The sequence below is a fragment of the Trematomus bernacchii genome, unplaced genomic scaffold (genome assembly GCF_902827165.1).
Source record: "Trematomus bernacchii unplaced genomic scaffold, fTreBer1.1, whole genome shotgun sequence".
Lineage (NCBI taxonomy): Eukaryota > Metazoa > Chordata > Actinopteri > Perciformes > Nototheniidae > Trematomus > Trematomus bernacchii.
In genome coordinates this window covers 14,253,100-14,270,554 of record NW_022987582.1, presented here as the reverse complement: position 1 = coordinate 14,270,554, position 17,455 = coordinate 14,253,100, and the positions used below count along the sequence as shown (strand labels likewise).

The 17,455-nt window shown below is 41.4% G+C and overlaps 1 protein-coding gene across 1 annotated transcript in view; it reads left to right on the top strand.

The window, feature by feature from the left end:
• klhl32 (kelch-like family member 32) overlaps positions 1-16,864 on the top strand; it is a 60,060-nt gene extending 43,196 nt beyond the window's left edge. The window contains exons 5-11 of the mRNA XM_034127339.1: positions 2,092-2,190; positions 5,336-5,551; positions 8,786-9,512; positions 9,671-9,729; positions 12,972-13,164; positions 14,953-15,047; positions 15,808-16,864. Of these exons, the coding sequence (XP_033983230.1) occupies positions 2,092-2,190; positions 5,336-5,551; positions 8,786-9,512; positions 9,671-9,729; positions 12,972-13,164; positions 14,953-15,047; positions 15,808-15,969 (1,551 nt within the window). The 3' untranslated portion in view covers positions 15,970-16,864. The remainder of the gene's footprint in view (positions 1-2,091; positions 2,191-5,335; positions 5,552-8,785; positions 9,513-9,670; positions 9,730-12,971; positions 13,165-14,952; positions 15,048-15,807) is intronic.
• Positions 16,865-17,455: the final 591 nt, after the last annotated feature.

Sequence of the window (17,455 nt, the reverse complement as noted above, 5' to 3'; positions counted from 1 at the left end):
GTTTGGTGTTTTTTACTTATAATGAATAATTCACTTTCAAAAACAGCTGACAATTATTTCAACTCAAACCACAGTCACACTAAAAAGAGACAGCATGAGGCCAAACAGGAAAATGACCTGCTAACAATGGATACTGCATACAGTGGATAAATACACAAGACTGAAAGCCTATAACATGCTCGCTGCTATTTTAATCTGCGAATCGGTGCCTTAAACTAGTAGAAAGTTTACCATGCGCCCCATAGTAATAACGAAATTAAAATTATGATTTTCGTGCTGGATGAGACGTCAGGGCGATAAATAAACGTATTACATTCAATAGATGATACTTCAATGAAAAACACACAACATCAACTTGTGGCAGTAGAGGAGAAGTCAAAAGATCACCAAAATCAGAGGACTTTATCCTCTGGGGAACATGGATATGTTACAAATGTCACGACAATACACACAATAGATTTTGACATATTTAAGTTATTTTAGTAGACGAGAGTGGTAAAACAACACACTGACATCTCAACAGACTCTATAAATGATTGAGAGGAAAACATAAGGAAAACAACTACCCTCAGCTATCATGCCAGAAAGTTGTTAAATACAAAAAGTGTGAGAAACACTGGCGTGTCGAGCGTTTAGTTAATTAAATAAATGAAGCGTGCTGCAAGTAAGCATTGAAGGTTGATATTACCTATAGCACCTATAAACATAAAGAAAATATGCTTCATGATGTACCATTTAAATACAATTGTATTTCCTCAAGATCAAAATAACAAATTCTACGCACACTTAAAAGCTCACTCTGGAGATTTGTGGGCTGACCTGTTTGATTGGTTATTGTGTTTCCTTCATTTCAACAGTTGTATTACATTACAGTAAATGAAGAAATACAAATGAGTTGTTGAAAAAAATCATATTTGATCAAAAATAACATTTTGTGCAACATGCATCTCAGCACATAGTTATTATGCTTCGGATCTCTCTAAGTGTGATGGCATTGTTTTCCAAAACCCAGTTTGTAACTGCTGCTTCCTGTGCCTCATTGAAAACCCTTAGCCTTCCACCTGCACCTCTTTGTTTCTCAGCCCTTCAGATAAACAACAAAGACATAGTGGTTGGTCAGTGTCTGTGTTGTATAAAGGTAAGTCTACCACAGTCAATTGTGCAGGATTTGTGTACAGTTATAGTATGCAACATGCCAACAATTCAATTACAGTAATGAAGTAAATACGTTTCACACAACAGATATAAGCACTGATATATCATGAATTATGCAGAGCTAAAAACTGGTAACTATCCTGTGTTCAAGTCTAAGTGTCCGGATTACAGAGGCAACAGTAAATCAGCTTAGATTAGGCTGAACCCTCTGTCCAGCCTCTCTCATCGTCAAACCATGGTTGATAACATCTCATTTCATTAGAGAGTATTCTTCTTTGTCCACGTCCTCTCCCTCCAGCTCTTCCTCTTCCTCTTCCTCTTGCTCTTGCTTCCATGTTGGCTTCCATTGTTGCTGTAAGAAAGTACTCACCTGTGGTCTTTTTATAGTGCTAACATCCTGATTGATGAGCCAACAATTATGCTATCAGGTGTTTGGTCAGGTGGAACGTGTTTCTTGATCATTGGTCCATGTGTGAGACATTTTGAATATCAGTGTTTTAAACCTGCTAACACGTGACTTTATGTCAGATTCCTGTGTTTGACGTGGAGAAACGTGTGCAGTGGTTTGCAAAAAGTGCCATGTTGATTTGCAAATTGTGTGAAAAGCTGAAAACGTGTTTAGAGTTTTGGAGATTTGAGCCGATGTTTTGCTCTTTGAGTGTCAGTTAAAATAATTGTGCTTTATGTATAATTTGAGTGTGTTAGCAATCGAGAAAAACTGTAATAACACTTGCAATGCAATGCAATTAATTATTATAAAAACATAAGTACGAACAATTCTCTGGTTAAAGAACATGTCATGAATCTGATGTACATTTTCTTATGAACATTCACAAGAAACACTTTTAAGAAAGCCTTATAAAGATATTGGTGAATCAGACCCAATGAGTCTGAACTGCACCAAACCTAATAACCTTGTCTTTGTCCTCTGTTTAGATCCTGCTGGAGCCGGCAGTGATCCAGGACGTCCTGTCTGCGGGCAGCCACCTTCAGCTGCTGGAGCTGCTCAGCCTCTGCTCACACTACCTCATCCAGGTACACATACTCACACACACACACACATGCCAAAGTCCTCTTGTGTTCAAGCTGGTGACATAATAAAAGAAAAGGTTCAATCAGGTCAATTTAAATCCTGTTATTTCATGGAGCTTTGAGAAGTGGGTTCCTTTCAGAAACAGCTGGATGATTGGAGTGTGGAAAAGCTTTTATATTGCACCCTATGTATTGTGTAAGTCCACTTCTCAACTGCGCTAGTAACCAATACATATTTATCTTAATTAAAACAACGGAACAGCATTGACCAGGATTGTTTAGGTAATGGTGTTAAGAGCAGAGTCTTTTTTATGGAAAACGACGTATGGCCATTTTACAAAGGCTTTAAAGTGGGAAGAAATGTTTTTACTAAAATGCTCCACAATACTGCAATCATCTTCTCCCCAGTAATGGAGTACAGGCTGATGAAAAGGGAGCTCTGTCAGGCTGTTCAGACATTGTTCATCCTTATACAGTACAATGTGCTTTTGATTACGTACCATCACTTAATTCAAACATGTGCTTGTGCAAATTACCGGAAGAAATATAAAATATGGTGTACACAGGCCATAGACTCCATATTTGATTAGGATTGTTCTGATAGTAGCTAAGGCAATATTATGTTATAAGGTTTTAGTGAAAATGAATGTGTTTGGGAAGTAGCAAGTATACGACTGGATAAATGGAACTTTAATTATACAGCACGAGTTTTGTTAAGTTCACATACATTGGATTTAGCTTATTGATGCTGTTTATAATTAAAAAAGCATTTTTCTGTGTGATGTATTGCTTTAAGGGGATGTTAGCATGGTTATTTCTTGGCTGGTCACGGACACTTCTTGAATGCTTTCTTTGGATAGGTTAATGTGTGGCAATAGGTGCTAATAGTGATGTTTGAATCTTTAGACAGCCAGAAGGGCCATGTTTGCTTCTTGTCTTCATGCTCAGCTAAGCGAACTCTCTGCTGGCTCGAGCTTCTTATGTCAGAGAGAGTTTTATTGAGTTTCTAATCCAAATCCCTGCAACAAAGCAAATATATATATCTCCCAAAAGTCCCACTATTCCTTCAAGCTAACCTCACTGCAAGCTTTGATTTTTTAAATAAATCTAAAGAGCTGCTGTGATTATTGAAATTCAACAATCTCTTACAATCTAATGATGTAATGTGGAGTTTTCAGGTCAGTTGGAGTGTGTAGCCCTTGAGTCAGTACAGACTCAGTGTGCTGCTCAAGGACACTTTAGTGGGGGGGGCTGCTTGTCAGGGAAGGTGCCTGAGTCCAGATCTCTTTAAGAACTAGGCCACCCTGTTGCATGTGCTTTATCACAGACGGATCTTTTGGAACAGAGTCAGCCCACTATCCTCTGGGTACGCAGCCAAAAACTGGGTTAACATGGTGTTGCAGGGCAGTACCTACCACTCTGAGGTATTTCATACACAGTGTCATGCATTTTATTACATTCAATTCAATTTGTGGTAGTTTTAGAATCACTAATACCACGCAGTACGTAATATATATTTTACATTACTTCTACTATCTTCAAGGACTTTTATACTTTAATTCAAAATCCAAGTCTTTATATTTACATCACAGTATTCAACTTAACTCAAATGTGCCATCTGGTGGGGGCAAAAGCAATTGTATGCTATTGACCAGATAACACCTCAAGCTACAACAACATGTCTTTTCTTTTGGCCTGTTTGCCTGAAGTAAATGTTGTATTTTTGCTTTATTTTCATGACAGAGAGTAGAATGCATAGTTTACATATTGAAAGAAAAAAGAAAATGTGTGGAGAAGCTGTGGAGAACAGGCGTGTTTAAGACTCTTAAATAAAGACGGAGATCATTGGCTTCCTCAATAATTGTCCCCTGGACACACATATATAATGGTTCCTACGAAAATAGTCTGTAGCCTGACAGTGACTCTGTAAATCCTGTCTATACAGGTGTTGCTAGCTAATAGTAAGGACATTAGTGTGTACAAAAAAAAGGGTGGCGCACAATACAGTTTTTTCTTTATCTGAAAAAAGTGTCCCCACCACTTTTGAAAATAAATGGAGGCCCATGATTAAAGTGCATGGGCCAGACCCATAATGTTGATTTTCCATACACACTGAAGCAATTGATTGGAAAGTAACAGCCAGTCAGGATGATTAAACCTCCGATATGATGCATACTGATGCACACAATTCAGTTAATTGGTTATTGAGTAACTGAAGGATACTACACTTACTGTGTATAGCTGCACTGTAAGTCCTTTATCTGAAATGGATCACATATGACACATGTTGACTGGTATGCATGTGTGATTAAGGAGCCCATAAGGGACTTATTTTAGATGATGATGTTAATCTAAAATAATTCTATTCCAAACTGTAGTATTTTGTGTTATCTGAGTAAAATGAAATTGCAATTGCATTTAGAGACAATGGCTCTAAAACATATTGCATATTTTAAGTCTTTACTCAAAAGACACATATAATGCTATTTGATTTGGAATATCATTTTCATTTTCAAGTTGGCATTTGAACAAAATCACCTATGTGCTAATTGCTGATGTTATTTGTATACTCACCATTCTAATGGAAAGAAGACCTTTCATCTAATTGTAAAAAGAAACCGGTTCAGAGATTTTTCTGAATATAACACACCCTTTTACAAAGTAAAATAAAACAGTAGTGACATTTGAATTGTTCGGAACAGCAGTCTAAATATCTACTTGAAATACCCTGATTGATCCATGAAGGTGTTAAGTCATTACATGTTGAACACTAGCTGGTGCCTCTTAGCAGTGTATGTGCTGGAGGGCAGCCAGAAGATGGCAGTCTTATTCCACTAAGGCTCAATTTCTTGTATTTACCGCCTTTCCTCTCTTTATGTCGGTATGTCTCTAAACCTGGTAACTCTATGGTTATCATTTAAATGGAAAGTCAAATCAACCCATCGGGGGTCATGGGGCACACTTATGTATCAGGTGTCTTACTCATCGTTGGATGAATGTGACACATTATTTTATATGATGGCTTGCATTCAAAAAACGAAATGAAATCTTACATTAGTTTAGAGATGATGTCATCTTTTGCTGTTTGCAAGCGCCCAGAGAACCTTAATGGCTAACTCACCTGTCTGTTTACGTGTTCCCGCTGCAGGAGCTGAGCAGTGTGAACTACCTGGAGCTGTACCGCGTGGCCGACCTGTTCCACCTCCCCTCCCTGGAGGAAGCCGTGGTGGGCTTCCTGGTGGAGCATCTGTCTGAGCTGAGCCACAGCCGGCAGGACGAGGCCCTGCAGCTGCCCTACCGCCTCCTCAGGGAGGTGCTGAAGAGCGACCGGCTCACCTCTCTGAGCGAAGAGGAGATCTGGAAGGTACTGGAAGTGTGTGTCTCAGTGAGTGTGTGTGAGTGTGTGTGAATATTGGTATTCCCTGCAAGTAGAAGCAGTAGTGTGTAGTGTTATGATGCTGACAAATAAAGTGAGAGACAATGGCAGTGAATGTAGGGGGGATTACTTTAGTAGTGGTTATTGCTTTCTTTCCTTTATCTATGTACATTCAAGATGCAAGATTCAAGGCTTTATTGTTATGTGCACATTAGCTACAGTGTAGATATGGCAATATAACACTTAAGTCACAGGCTCCTCCAACAGTGGCAACATGAATATATATAGGACATAGAACAAATAAAACAGATCAAAGTGCAAGAGAATGTTAGAATGTATATATATAATCAGTACAAACTATTGACTCATTGTATATGCTTATACTTGGTTTCCATCGCTCAATGATAGCATAGTGCATTGTGTATGCACTTCTTTAAGTTGTAGCATAACGCCTTGGTTATGCACTGTAGAAACTTAAATACAAAAGGTTTGATCGTAGAAATAAAGTGAGAGACAATCTTCTTAGCTTGAACTAATTGCATCTTGGCGCTTCTTAACTACTCTGTATATAACACAAGCACACACACACATAGAAATGCATGACACATCATCTGCATGCAGACTAATAAACAACAGATTAAACACGCACCAGCTGCACCTCATTGTTTATATTAATGAGCGATAGGAAGGACTGTTTTTGAACTGTGTGCACGTGTGATGGATGGATGGTGGTGGTGAGCGTGCACGTGTGCGGCAGTGGCGGGGTGGAGACTTACTGTTTTGACTGTTCATTTGTACCAATCAGCCTCCACCCTTCCACCCTCCACCTCCCCCCTCTCTCTCTCTCTCTCTCTCTCTCTCTCTCTCTGTCTTCCTCCCCTTCTCTCCTCTGATTAGGCCCACCGCGGCTCCATCAGGGCCCCAATCCCCCAGCTGTCACTCGGCCGCCCGTCTGATTGAAAACAATCAGGCCTCTGATGGCACAATTACCCTGACCCTTTAGCCAGCCGCCGCCGCCATAATCAGCCTCTGATTAGGCTGCTTTGGGCCTCCTTCACTTCGCCCAGAAGGTTAATTTAGGCATCAGACGGAAGCGAACGGCAAGCGGGGGCCGTCGTCCGAAAGGGTTGTGTGGGGGCGGGGGGGGGGGACGGGGGGGGACGGGACTATGCACGCCAATACCGGGGCCGATATATCTTGGCAGTCAATCATCGTCACTCAGAGTTTTCTTAGAGTCTCTCACGCTCTGAAAATCACATTTGCCCGGCGTTGTTTTTTTTTCTTGCCACCTTTTTCGTTGCTTTTCCGTAGCTCCCCCCCTCCCCTTACCTCTCTCTTTCTCTCTCTCTCTCTCTCTCTCTCTCTCTCTCTCTCTCTCTCTCTCTCTCTCTCTCTCTCTCTGTCTTTTGTGGTCTAACTCTCTTTTACACACACACACACACACACACACACACACACACACACACACACACACACACACACACACACACACACACACACACACACACACACACCACACAACACACACACACACACCACACACACACACACACACACACACAACACACACACACACTCTTGCACTTTCTCTTTGAGGGGAAGCAGGGAGAAGGAGTTGATTTATTCCGTGCCCCGAGGAAGTTGCGCGATGCAGCGTGACCTTCACAGTCAGCTGCCGTAGTGCACACGCATGCACACACACACCACACACACACACACACACACACACACACACACACACACACACACACACACACTGACTCAGAAACACGCACACACACGTACTGTCACTTCAGAGCAAGGAGGAGGAGAGAGGCGGGGTGAGCAATAGAGAAAGGGAGGTAGAGACAGAAGAGTGGCACAGATACCTTAAAGAGACAATCCTGACTTGCATGTTAGTTGCATACTCACACGTTTGATTAAAATGGGAATATAGGGAAAGCACAACTGAGGTTATAGTCTATAAGTCATGCACCAAATGCTGTGTTTTGATTTATGGTGTGATACTGGATTTTGTCTGATTTGTCTGTTGTCTGAAAACAAAATGTCCACTATATCTCATCTTCATTCTGCTTTAAGTGCTCCATCTCTGCACAGATTACGTCAAAAACCACTTTGTTTTCCCGGTAATAATATCAGTGATCTCCAGTCATCTCGCCCACATTCACACCTCGGCGCAACTAAATAACCTTCCACCGCTCTCAAGTTCAATTAAATTCTCTGCACTCCAGTTCGCCTGCATTAAACAAAGGAAGGAGCCTGTGGATATTTACCGGCTGCATATTGAATGCTGCTGATTAATAAATACTTGTGTGTGGATGCAGTGCGGGCGTGCCTCAGTCTTGCAATAATAGCCTATAGGCGTGTGGAGAAATAATTGTGATAAGCAGACCCACGCTCATTTCTTTCCTATTATTTTCTGCCTTTTTTCACTCATTCCTCTAATCTTTCGTTCTTAACACACTGACTTCGTGCTGTCTCCTACTTCCTTTTACTTTCCTCTTGCTCCCTTTTTGCCTTTAGTCTTTTTTCTCTCTTTTCAGTTAATGTATGAAAAGATTTTGGGTGGGAATTTTACATTTATAAAGTGAGAGTATTTTCTGCAGACCACATGAGAAAAAGACAGTTTGTTTCAATTAATATAAACAAAAAGAGGATAAAAGCACAAAGAATGTTGTCCAGTTCAGCCCAACTTGAATTTATCCAATTGTTCATTTAAATGTTTCTGGTATTTTGCAGTTTCCAAATATTTGAACAAACTAGAACACATTAAAAAGAAAAGTGTTTTTTAAAACGCTACTTGGAGCAATTTGTAATGTATATAGTACCATATTTCTATATGTTTCAGATTAGGCTATTTCTAATTATTCTGTACATTTTATATTGTGTAATCTTTAGATACTGATATATGTCTTTACTACTGTGGATACGTATAATTATATATATATATATATATACATTTTTTATTTTATATATTTATAGTTTATTCTATTTTGTATTTTCTTTTTAGGATGAATAGAGTATATATCTATCTCTTACATTCTTGCCACTTAACTATTTAATAAAAGACCTACAGTACAGTAGTAACAAAAGGATTATTATTGTCACTTAAAGGGTGAGCCATGTGTAATACTGAATTTGCATTATAACATATGCTAACTTTATGAGACTGTTGAAATAATATATAACTCATCAGTGTTTCTCTGCTCTATCTGGCTGCAGCTGGTGGTTCTGTGGCTGGAACATGACTGCCGGTACCAGTACACCGAGGATCTGATCCAACACGTGCGCTACGGCCTGATGGACGTCCCCGTGCTGCACCACCTGGCCCGGAGCCACTCCCTGGTCCAGTCCAGCCCGACTGCTGCCTCCCTGGTGGAGGAGGCCTTGGACTACCACAACGGCACCTTCGCCCAGCCCCTCCGCCAGTCAGCCCGCACCCGGCCTCGCTTCCAGTCCCTCACCCTCTACATAGCCGGGGGGAGGAAGCGGGAGTCGAGCAGGGTCAGGGAGCTGCGGTACTTCAACCCGGCCGCGCAGGAGCACGTACGGGTCTCAGGTGGCTCCAACTGGAGCGAGCTGGCACCCATGCCCACGGGGCGCAGCCACCACTGTGTGGCTGTGATGGGGAACTTCCTGTTTGTTGTGGGTGGGGAGGTGGAGCACTCCACCGGGAGGACGTGTGCCGTAAGGACCGCTTGTCGATACGATCCCAGGGGAAACTGTTGGACTGAGATTGCTTCCATGAAGGCCTGCCGAGAACACTTTGTCCTGGGGGTGCTGGGGCAGTTCCTGTACGCAGTGGGGGGGAGGAACGAGCTGCGGCAGGTGCTGCCCTCTGTGGAGCGGTACTGTCCCAAGAGGAACAAATGGATGTTTGTGCAACCCTTCGACCGCTCTCTGTCCTGCCACGCCGGCTGTGTGGCTGACAGCCTGCTCTGGGTCTCAGGTATTCAGCTATAAGAAGACGGACTCACCTTGATTCTACACATTAATACACACACACAAACACCTTCTTGCATTCAAGATTCAAACACTGCTTTGTGCACATTTGTACCAACAGCTTTTGTGCTCTGATTAAAGCCAAGCTGTTATTTTATGTTACAGGTGGGGTGACAAACACAGCTCAGTACCAGAATCGACTGATGGTGTATGACCCAGAGCAGGTAAGGGTGAAGTGATGTCAACTCACACTTTTTGAGAGATTGTTTGGGAATTTCTGCTCTATTGATTGTGAGAGACGGGGAACAGAGAGGGAACCATTAAGGGGCCCAGGGCTCTTTGGCAAAGAGCCCTGGGCCCCTTAATGGTACTCTATCCACCCAGGGTTTAACAGAGCTAAACAGGGCTAGAAGAGTGAAATGTGAGTGCTATATGCGAGGTTGCAGGAAACATGACTTTAACTAAAACAGTGCAACTAGTAGAGTGTACATCTCTCCCCTCCCAAACAAAAAATAATGGAATCTGACTCCATTGTCCCCCCAGGGTCCTTTACAGTCAAGATGATGGCAAAGATAACAAGAATGGGGATTGAGCATATAATTAAGTTCAAATAAAACCAAACTCGTAAATTGTTCCTAAATGAAACTGTCAAAGTCTGTGGATTATCATTGGTAACCGTTAGGATTTCTGGAAAAGAGACATTGCTGATAACCTTTCTAAATGGCTGACACTTTAAGAAACCGAAGTATAAACTAGTTCCATTATAATGGAGAGAAGGCAGACATCTTTACAATAGTGTAGACTGATAACAAAATATATTTTTTACATTTTGGGGGGAACTGTCCTTTTAATACTTTACCTTGTGTTATTACTTTTCTTATAGTACACCTTTTGTTCAGTTGACTATGTACATACAGTATAAAGCTGTTCATGTTAATGTTTTTCCTTCCTGAAAGAACCTTTTGTCATCTGTTGTTCTCATTTTTTTCTTCACTTAGGTTGTTGAGGTTGTTGTTCCTTACCTGAATAAGTGTTTAATGATAGAGAGTTTCCTATAGTGTAAAGCCTTCTAAGAGAAATGTGGTACTTAGGCTATAAGAACAATAGTTGGTTATACTTAAAAGTGAACATTTTGGCCTGCATTAATGTTTGTCGCAGTAATATCATTGTTTGGAGATGATGCAGTGCATACTTTTGCAACAAACACTTAATCAGTGAAACAATAATGACCATTTTTCAACTTAAACAAATTAATGCATACAGTATTTGCTTTGATGGATTACACACCCGGCAGGTGTCAAAGAGTCTGCTAATTGATTTTCACACCATATGTAAATTAATTGAAACCAATAGCATTGTGGAAAATAGTAAAACTACATACAAGATTTGACTTTCTTTAGCATGAAATCAACATAAAAGTGTTTTTTAGTAAATTATCCATGGGACAAAAACATTTTGTTTACTTTAAAGGGGTCCTATTATGTCAATTTCCAGGTTACATATTAGTATTAAGTGCCTCTACTGTGACAAGCTCTTTCTTTTTCTCATACTGCCTGTGCTGCAGCACCTCTTTTCACCCTCTGTCTGTAACCAGAGCCCAGTCTGCTCTGATTGGTTAGCTGGCCAGCTTTGTTGTGATTGGTCAACTGCTTAGAGATGTCCCTCCCCTTAGCCTATTATGTACAATGTGTTGGAGCGCGAGCCAATAGAAGTGCGAGTGTTACATAGTGATGTCACAATAGAAGTAAACAAAGGAGTCCAATCAAGGGTTTTTTAGGCAGGGGGGGGAGTGTGTGGGAGAGCAAGTCCTTCTCGAGGGGGCTTTGGGATTTTAGCCTTTGCAGACCATTTACATGCACACAAACCTATATAACTACAGGAAAGGGAAAACCACAAAAAGCATAATTGGGCCTCTTTCATGTACTAACTTCCAAATATTGCCTCAACAATGTCACTACCCTTTTAATTACATACATGAGAATGAATTTACTCTAATGTGATTTCTGTATTTGCATCTTCACATCACTGTATTGGAATGCACTAATGGCGCATTTCCACTACAGCGCGGAGCGCGGTTTAAGCGTGCCGTGCCCGGCCCGTTTTTGGTTGCGTTTCCACTGGGCGTAGTTCCGGCTAGCGGGTACTTTTTCACAGTTTTTCTGGCTCTCCAAAATCGAGGTTCTCTCCGGGCCAACAACCGGGCTGAGTATGCTAAACTAGTGAGAGAATCGCTGGCAACTACAACAAAATGAACATATTTTACCAGGATTTAATTGTAATACACGTTTCAAAATGATGCCGAAGTAACAACATACTGATACCGGTTAGTAAAAACCATGAATTAATGCTTTGACAAGTCTGCAGACAGACGGCAGGCGAAAAACCTTTTAAAATTCGTGTTTTCTGAATGGAGATTGGCTAAGCTAACGCAGTATATGCTCCGACCGTCCACACTCACAACAACGGCCTATACAGACATAAACAAACCAGCGACTGTATTCGCCATGACACAGACAGTCTGTGGTTTGTACTTGTTTAACTTTTGTCTAGTTTCTGAACAGATATGAGGAGCTGTGAGCTCTGAGGGCTAACAGCTAACGGCTGATGTTGGTTTTGTGTTTCGCATTGAAGATGACGTCACGGCTCCGCCTACACTGCGTTACTATAGATACTACCCCAGTTCCTAAACTGTAATGGAAACGCAGCATAAAGTGTGCCTGGCCTACCAAGGCCTAACTATACCGTACTAAGCCGTGCGAGGCCCTGCAGTGGAAATGCGCCATTACGCTCCAGCCTGTGTTTGTGTATGTTTACGAGCCAGCTGCTAAAGAGGGCTGGGTCTCGGTGAGGCTGTATATAGTGTGGAGGTATGCAGGGCGTATACACTATGTGTAAGGTGCCCATCCATATGGGCCTCTGTTTGTACACGTTGGCTCGGAAGCCAGGGAACGAAGAAGCGAGAGAAAGAGAGAAGGGAGTCTCATTTGTATTCACCATGAATCTACATTCACCTGCCAGAGCAACAGCAACCCCCCACCCACTCTACCCTCAACAGATGGCCACCCGTCAGCTCCCAGCAGACACACACACTCTCATTCTCTGCCTCAATCAAACACACACACACTGACACAAAATAAGCTTCGAACACACTTAGTGGAATGAGCGGGGATCCTGGGTGTAAAATGGAGTGGCTGAAACATATGATTAGAAATAGGGAGGGAAGTCATTAGTACAAGCCAGAGCTCCAGTGTCATGTTATTTATCTAGCACTGAGCATACATCAATTACCCATGCATGGATATGCTTAAATATTAATCTTCTTATTCATCCTCTTTCCCATCCCGCCCTCTCTGTTTCTCCCTCCCTCTTCATGCTACACCTAACCTGCTTCTCATCTTCATCATTTTCTTCCTTCTGTCTTTCCCCTCCTTCTGTTTTCCCTTTAATCCCTTCTCCACCTCTACAGGACCAGTGGTTGGCGCGCAGTCCCATGTTTCAGAGGCGGGTCTACCACGTGATGGCGGCGGTGAGGCGGCAGCTCTACGTGCTCGGGGGGAACGACCTGGACTACAACAACGACCGCATCCTGGTGCGCCACATCGAGTCCTACAACATGGACCTGGACCAGTGGACGCGCTGCTCCTTCAGCCTCCTCACAGGTGGGCAGAGTGGAGAGAACACACATGTGACTAGAGTAGACACACAATTCCAATAATGATACTGGGGATGGTTAATAAGTTGATAGGACCCCATTGGTTAATCCTTTTTTTTAAATGTTGCTTGTTCGGTAAGACTCATGTAAACGAATAGTTGAACCTACACTTGTTTACTTTTTTGCCAGAGAGTTACAGGAGAAGATTGATACCACTTTCATGCTTATTTGAAGCTGTATTCAGGAGGCTTAGCTTAGCACCAACATGGACTATGTATATATTTTTTCGATCATCTAAGAAGAGTACAAGTGTATTTCCAAAAATGTCAACTAATGCTTTAACTTGAGAAGCAGCAGAGGAGAAGGACAATTCATTGAGACCCTGAACTCCCAAGATAACACACAGGAATTGAAATATAAATGCGATAAAATTATGATGGCGCTATTGTTAGAGTAAAAATCCGAATTTCCGAAATAAAAATGTATTATAATTTTTTGGATATTGTTTCAGATTATAAAATCATACATTTGATACATTTTCTGTGATTAAAGTAACCACAATGCGTATTCATCTCAAATACAGTATATCTTTTTCTAATTCCAATACATTACACTGTTCATGATGTACAGTATGTGATGCTTAGAGACATACAGTAGGTCCTCTCCTCTCATTAGATTACACACAACGCCCCGCTTGTTGTGAGTAGGAGGTAGGATGATATACACTGAAAACACATATATCCTTGAGTTGGACCCTTGGGCATACTGCATCTTACTGTATAGCCTCCAGGCTGGTGGAGGAGGGCTGTACCACCTTCACTACACACACAATCTGTGGTGCAGATACTGCAGGATGTAAACATATTCTCTCATTTAATGTGTCTGCATGGTTTAAAGTGTAGGGGTTGATGATTAGAAATGTTAAAGGTGGGGTAGGTAATTTTGGAGAAACCAGCTCGAGTGCGCTAGAATTTGAAAATACACAACCGGAAAAAATCTGCCACTTCCTTACAGAGCCCCTCCTCCAACACACACGAACGCGCACATGACCAATGAGGGCACGAGATAAGTTTGTGCACAGATGGAAGGCTGACAGGCAGGTAGGCCATCCAGTTATTTTAGCCGGGCCGGCTAAAATGATTGGTCGTGCTTTTTACAGTACTACGGCTTCCACAGATGACATTTTTTTATGGATTTTTTGTCAAAGCACTTAAGATATTCATTGCTATCGGGATGTTAAGAGCATTCCATGGAATATAACAACAAGTGTATCTCGAGACAGTTTCTCAAACTTACCTACCCTACCTTTAAGAGTGAATGATTGAGTTTTGAGAGATTTGTTTTGAAGGATTCAAGAGTGTTGGCCTTTTGGATGTGACTGGGGAGGGAGTCCCAGAGGGAGGGAGAGGCTGCAGGACGATGTTTAGAGAGAAGTCATGGGTAGAGCGGGTTAGTGAGTTTGGGCCAATACAAATGATTTCAGATTGGTCGCAGTTTAGTTTCAGAAACATGTCAGTGAGGCAGTTGGTGAGTTGGGAGTGTATGGTGGCAGAAATAGTTGTTGTAGAGACGTAGAGCAACTTCCTCCTTCTCTCCTTCCGCATGACTTTCCTCTTGTGTTCTGTCCTCATATCTGTCAAAGTTTAGGACAAAGTCACAGGGAAAGAGAACAGGAGCTCCATACACTCTTGTCCTTGCCCCATCTTTATCTCTCTGCATCCCGGGGGGGACTGGGGGGTCATATTGTCAGGATGTCCTCTCCCTGTTAGTGAAGCATTGTGTCGTCTCTCCCCAGGTCAAAACGAGTCCGGAGTAGCCGTCCACAATGACAGGATCTATGTGGTGGGAGGATACTCAATTTGGACCAACGAGCCTCTGGCATGCATTCAGGTGAGAGATAAGGCTTATAACAGTTATTATCAGTTTATCAGATAAAGAGAATTCAGGTATTTTATTGAATATATGCTTTTCATAGTGACGTTAAACAACAATGATAATTGTGTTAATTGAATTGAATTAGACACTACAGGGCTCTATGGAAGCCTTGAGAGGCAAACAAAGAAGAAAAAGTTCTGGTAAATGGGGAATCAAGTTTTTGCAAGTGAATTTTCTTTTTTGTCGTCAGGATAATTTGTGTTAATGTCTGTCTCTGTAATACTAATTTCTACTACAGGATGCTGAAATGCACCCCAATAACTATAAATTCAAGCAGTGGATTGTCCTCCACCCTTTCATATTTTAAATGTTAGACCCTTCCCCTTGTGTGTTATGATGTACAATCAAAGAGTATAGCTGTATAGAGTAATTCCAAAGCAATTCCAAAGAAAAGTTTAGCACACACAACCGAGCAAATAAGAAAGCGTTTTCTAGAAATAGAAAACCCTTCCGTTACCAAAAATGTGACTGTCGAGTTGAAGATGGCTAAAATGTAATGGTTACAAGCGATTGGACTTGTGTGCTTTTCCTGCTCATTAGTGTCGCTTGATACAAAAATAATATCAAAAACATTACGATTTTTGTGTTTGTATGAGGTGGCAGAAGCTTTTTTAACATCTATATCTTAAGACATTTGGGAGTAACTAAATCATAAATCCTTGGAGGTAGTCTATGAGGATAAGCAAATATTACTTAACAAGTTTCCTCTTTCCAGGTGCTGGATCTGAGCTCGGAGGGGAAGGAGGAGGTTTTCTACGGGCCAACACTGCCATTCGCCTCAAACGGGATAGCGACGTGTTTCCTACCTGCTCCTTACTTCACCTGCCCAAACCTACAGACTCTACAAGTACCCCATCACAGGATAGGTGCTGTTTAGTCCTCTGATGAACAAAACGTCAAAGAACACAAACACATGAACTAACCAGAGAATGAAGGAGCCTCAACACAAACTCTGAACCGTCAGTATTTGCAAACGTACCGGATCTTTGCTATCTTTCCGGAACCTGCCCTCTCTGTCACACGAGGGAAGATCCAAATCTAATAACTTGACTTCAAGAGCCATGTTATTCTGCAAGCTTCGAGGAAACTCACTAACAAACCGCTGTCACAATATTATAGCATATCTGTTGTTCTTTCCCCTAATACTGAGGCACCACTCATGATGCCCAGTGAAGCAAGGTAAGAAAAAAATATTCCTGAGGGATTATAATTCCCTGAGAAAACAGGAAATAAATCCCATAACCAAATAGAGATTTGTGGGATTTTAATGCATTGATCCATGGTCCACTTGAAGTCAAAGACACTGACCTGTATGTGACCTATTACAGGGCGCGTCTCTCAAATCTCTGTATCATTTCATCAAACCTCTATAATCACTTTGGTGGCCTAAAAACAATATAAAAGACAAAGCTTGTTATCTCATTGACTCGCATGTACTTTGAAATTAAAGAAACGATCAGCAAGTGTTAAGAGCTTGAAGCTGAAGCCCACATAAAAGCATAAATAACCATTTTTAAACTCAAATCAGGTAATAATTACTTGATTTGAATTTAGAAAAGACTACGGCAGCCCTGAAAGGCAACTGAAAAAAATCATCTGACGTAAATTGTTTACTCTCCTGTGTTCAAGACTTAAGAACTACCCCTACATTTAAAAAAACAACAACATTTGGCTCAACATTTACCCCTGTACTACAAAAAGAAAACACCTGTCGAATCATTTTTCCCACCTGTTAAAATCAAATAATACAATTAAAGGTGGGGTATGTCATTTATTTCAGAAACACTCTTTGTTATATTCCATGGAATGCTCTTAACATCCCGATAGCAATGAATACATTAAATGCTTTGACAATAAATGCATAAAAACAATTAATCTGTGGAAGACTGTAAAAAGCACGACCAATCATTTTTAGCCGGCCCGGCTAAAATAACTGGATGGCCTACCTGCCTGTCAGCCTTCCATCTGTGCACAAACTTATCTCGTGCCCTCATTGGTCATGTGCGCGTTCGTGTGTGTTGGAGGAGGGGCTCTATAAGGAAGTGGCAGATTTTTTCCGGTTGTGTATTTTCAAATTCTAGCGCACTCGAGCTGGTTTCTCCAAAATTACATACCCCACCTTTAAGCAACAAAAAAGAAAGATCATCCAGGCAAAACCTTTAAATCCCCCCTTTTAATTATGAACCAAAAAATTATAATAAATAACCACAATTTCTCTCATTTGCCTCTCAGGGCTTCCATACACTTCTGTATGTGTGTATGTTATTTAAAAATGTAAGTGAGTGTGAGTTTGCTCAGGACCGAATACTGTTTATTATCAAATGAATGTCCGTCATCATTAAGAGAATATCTATGGAATATGA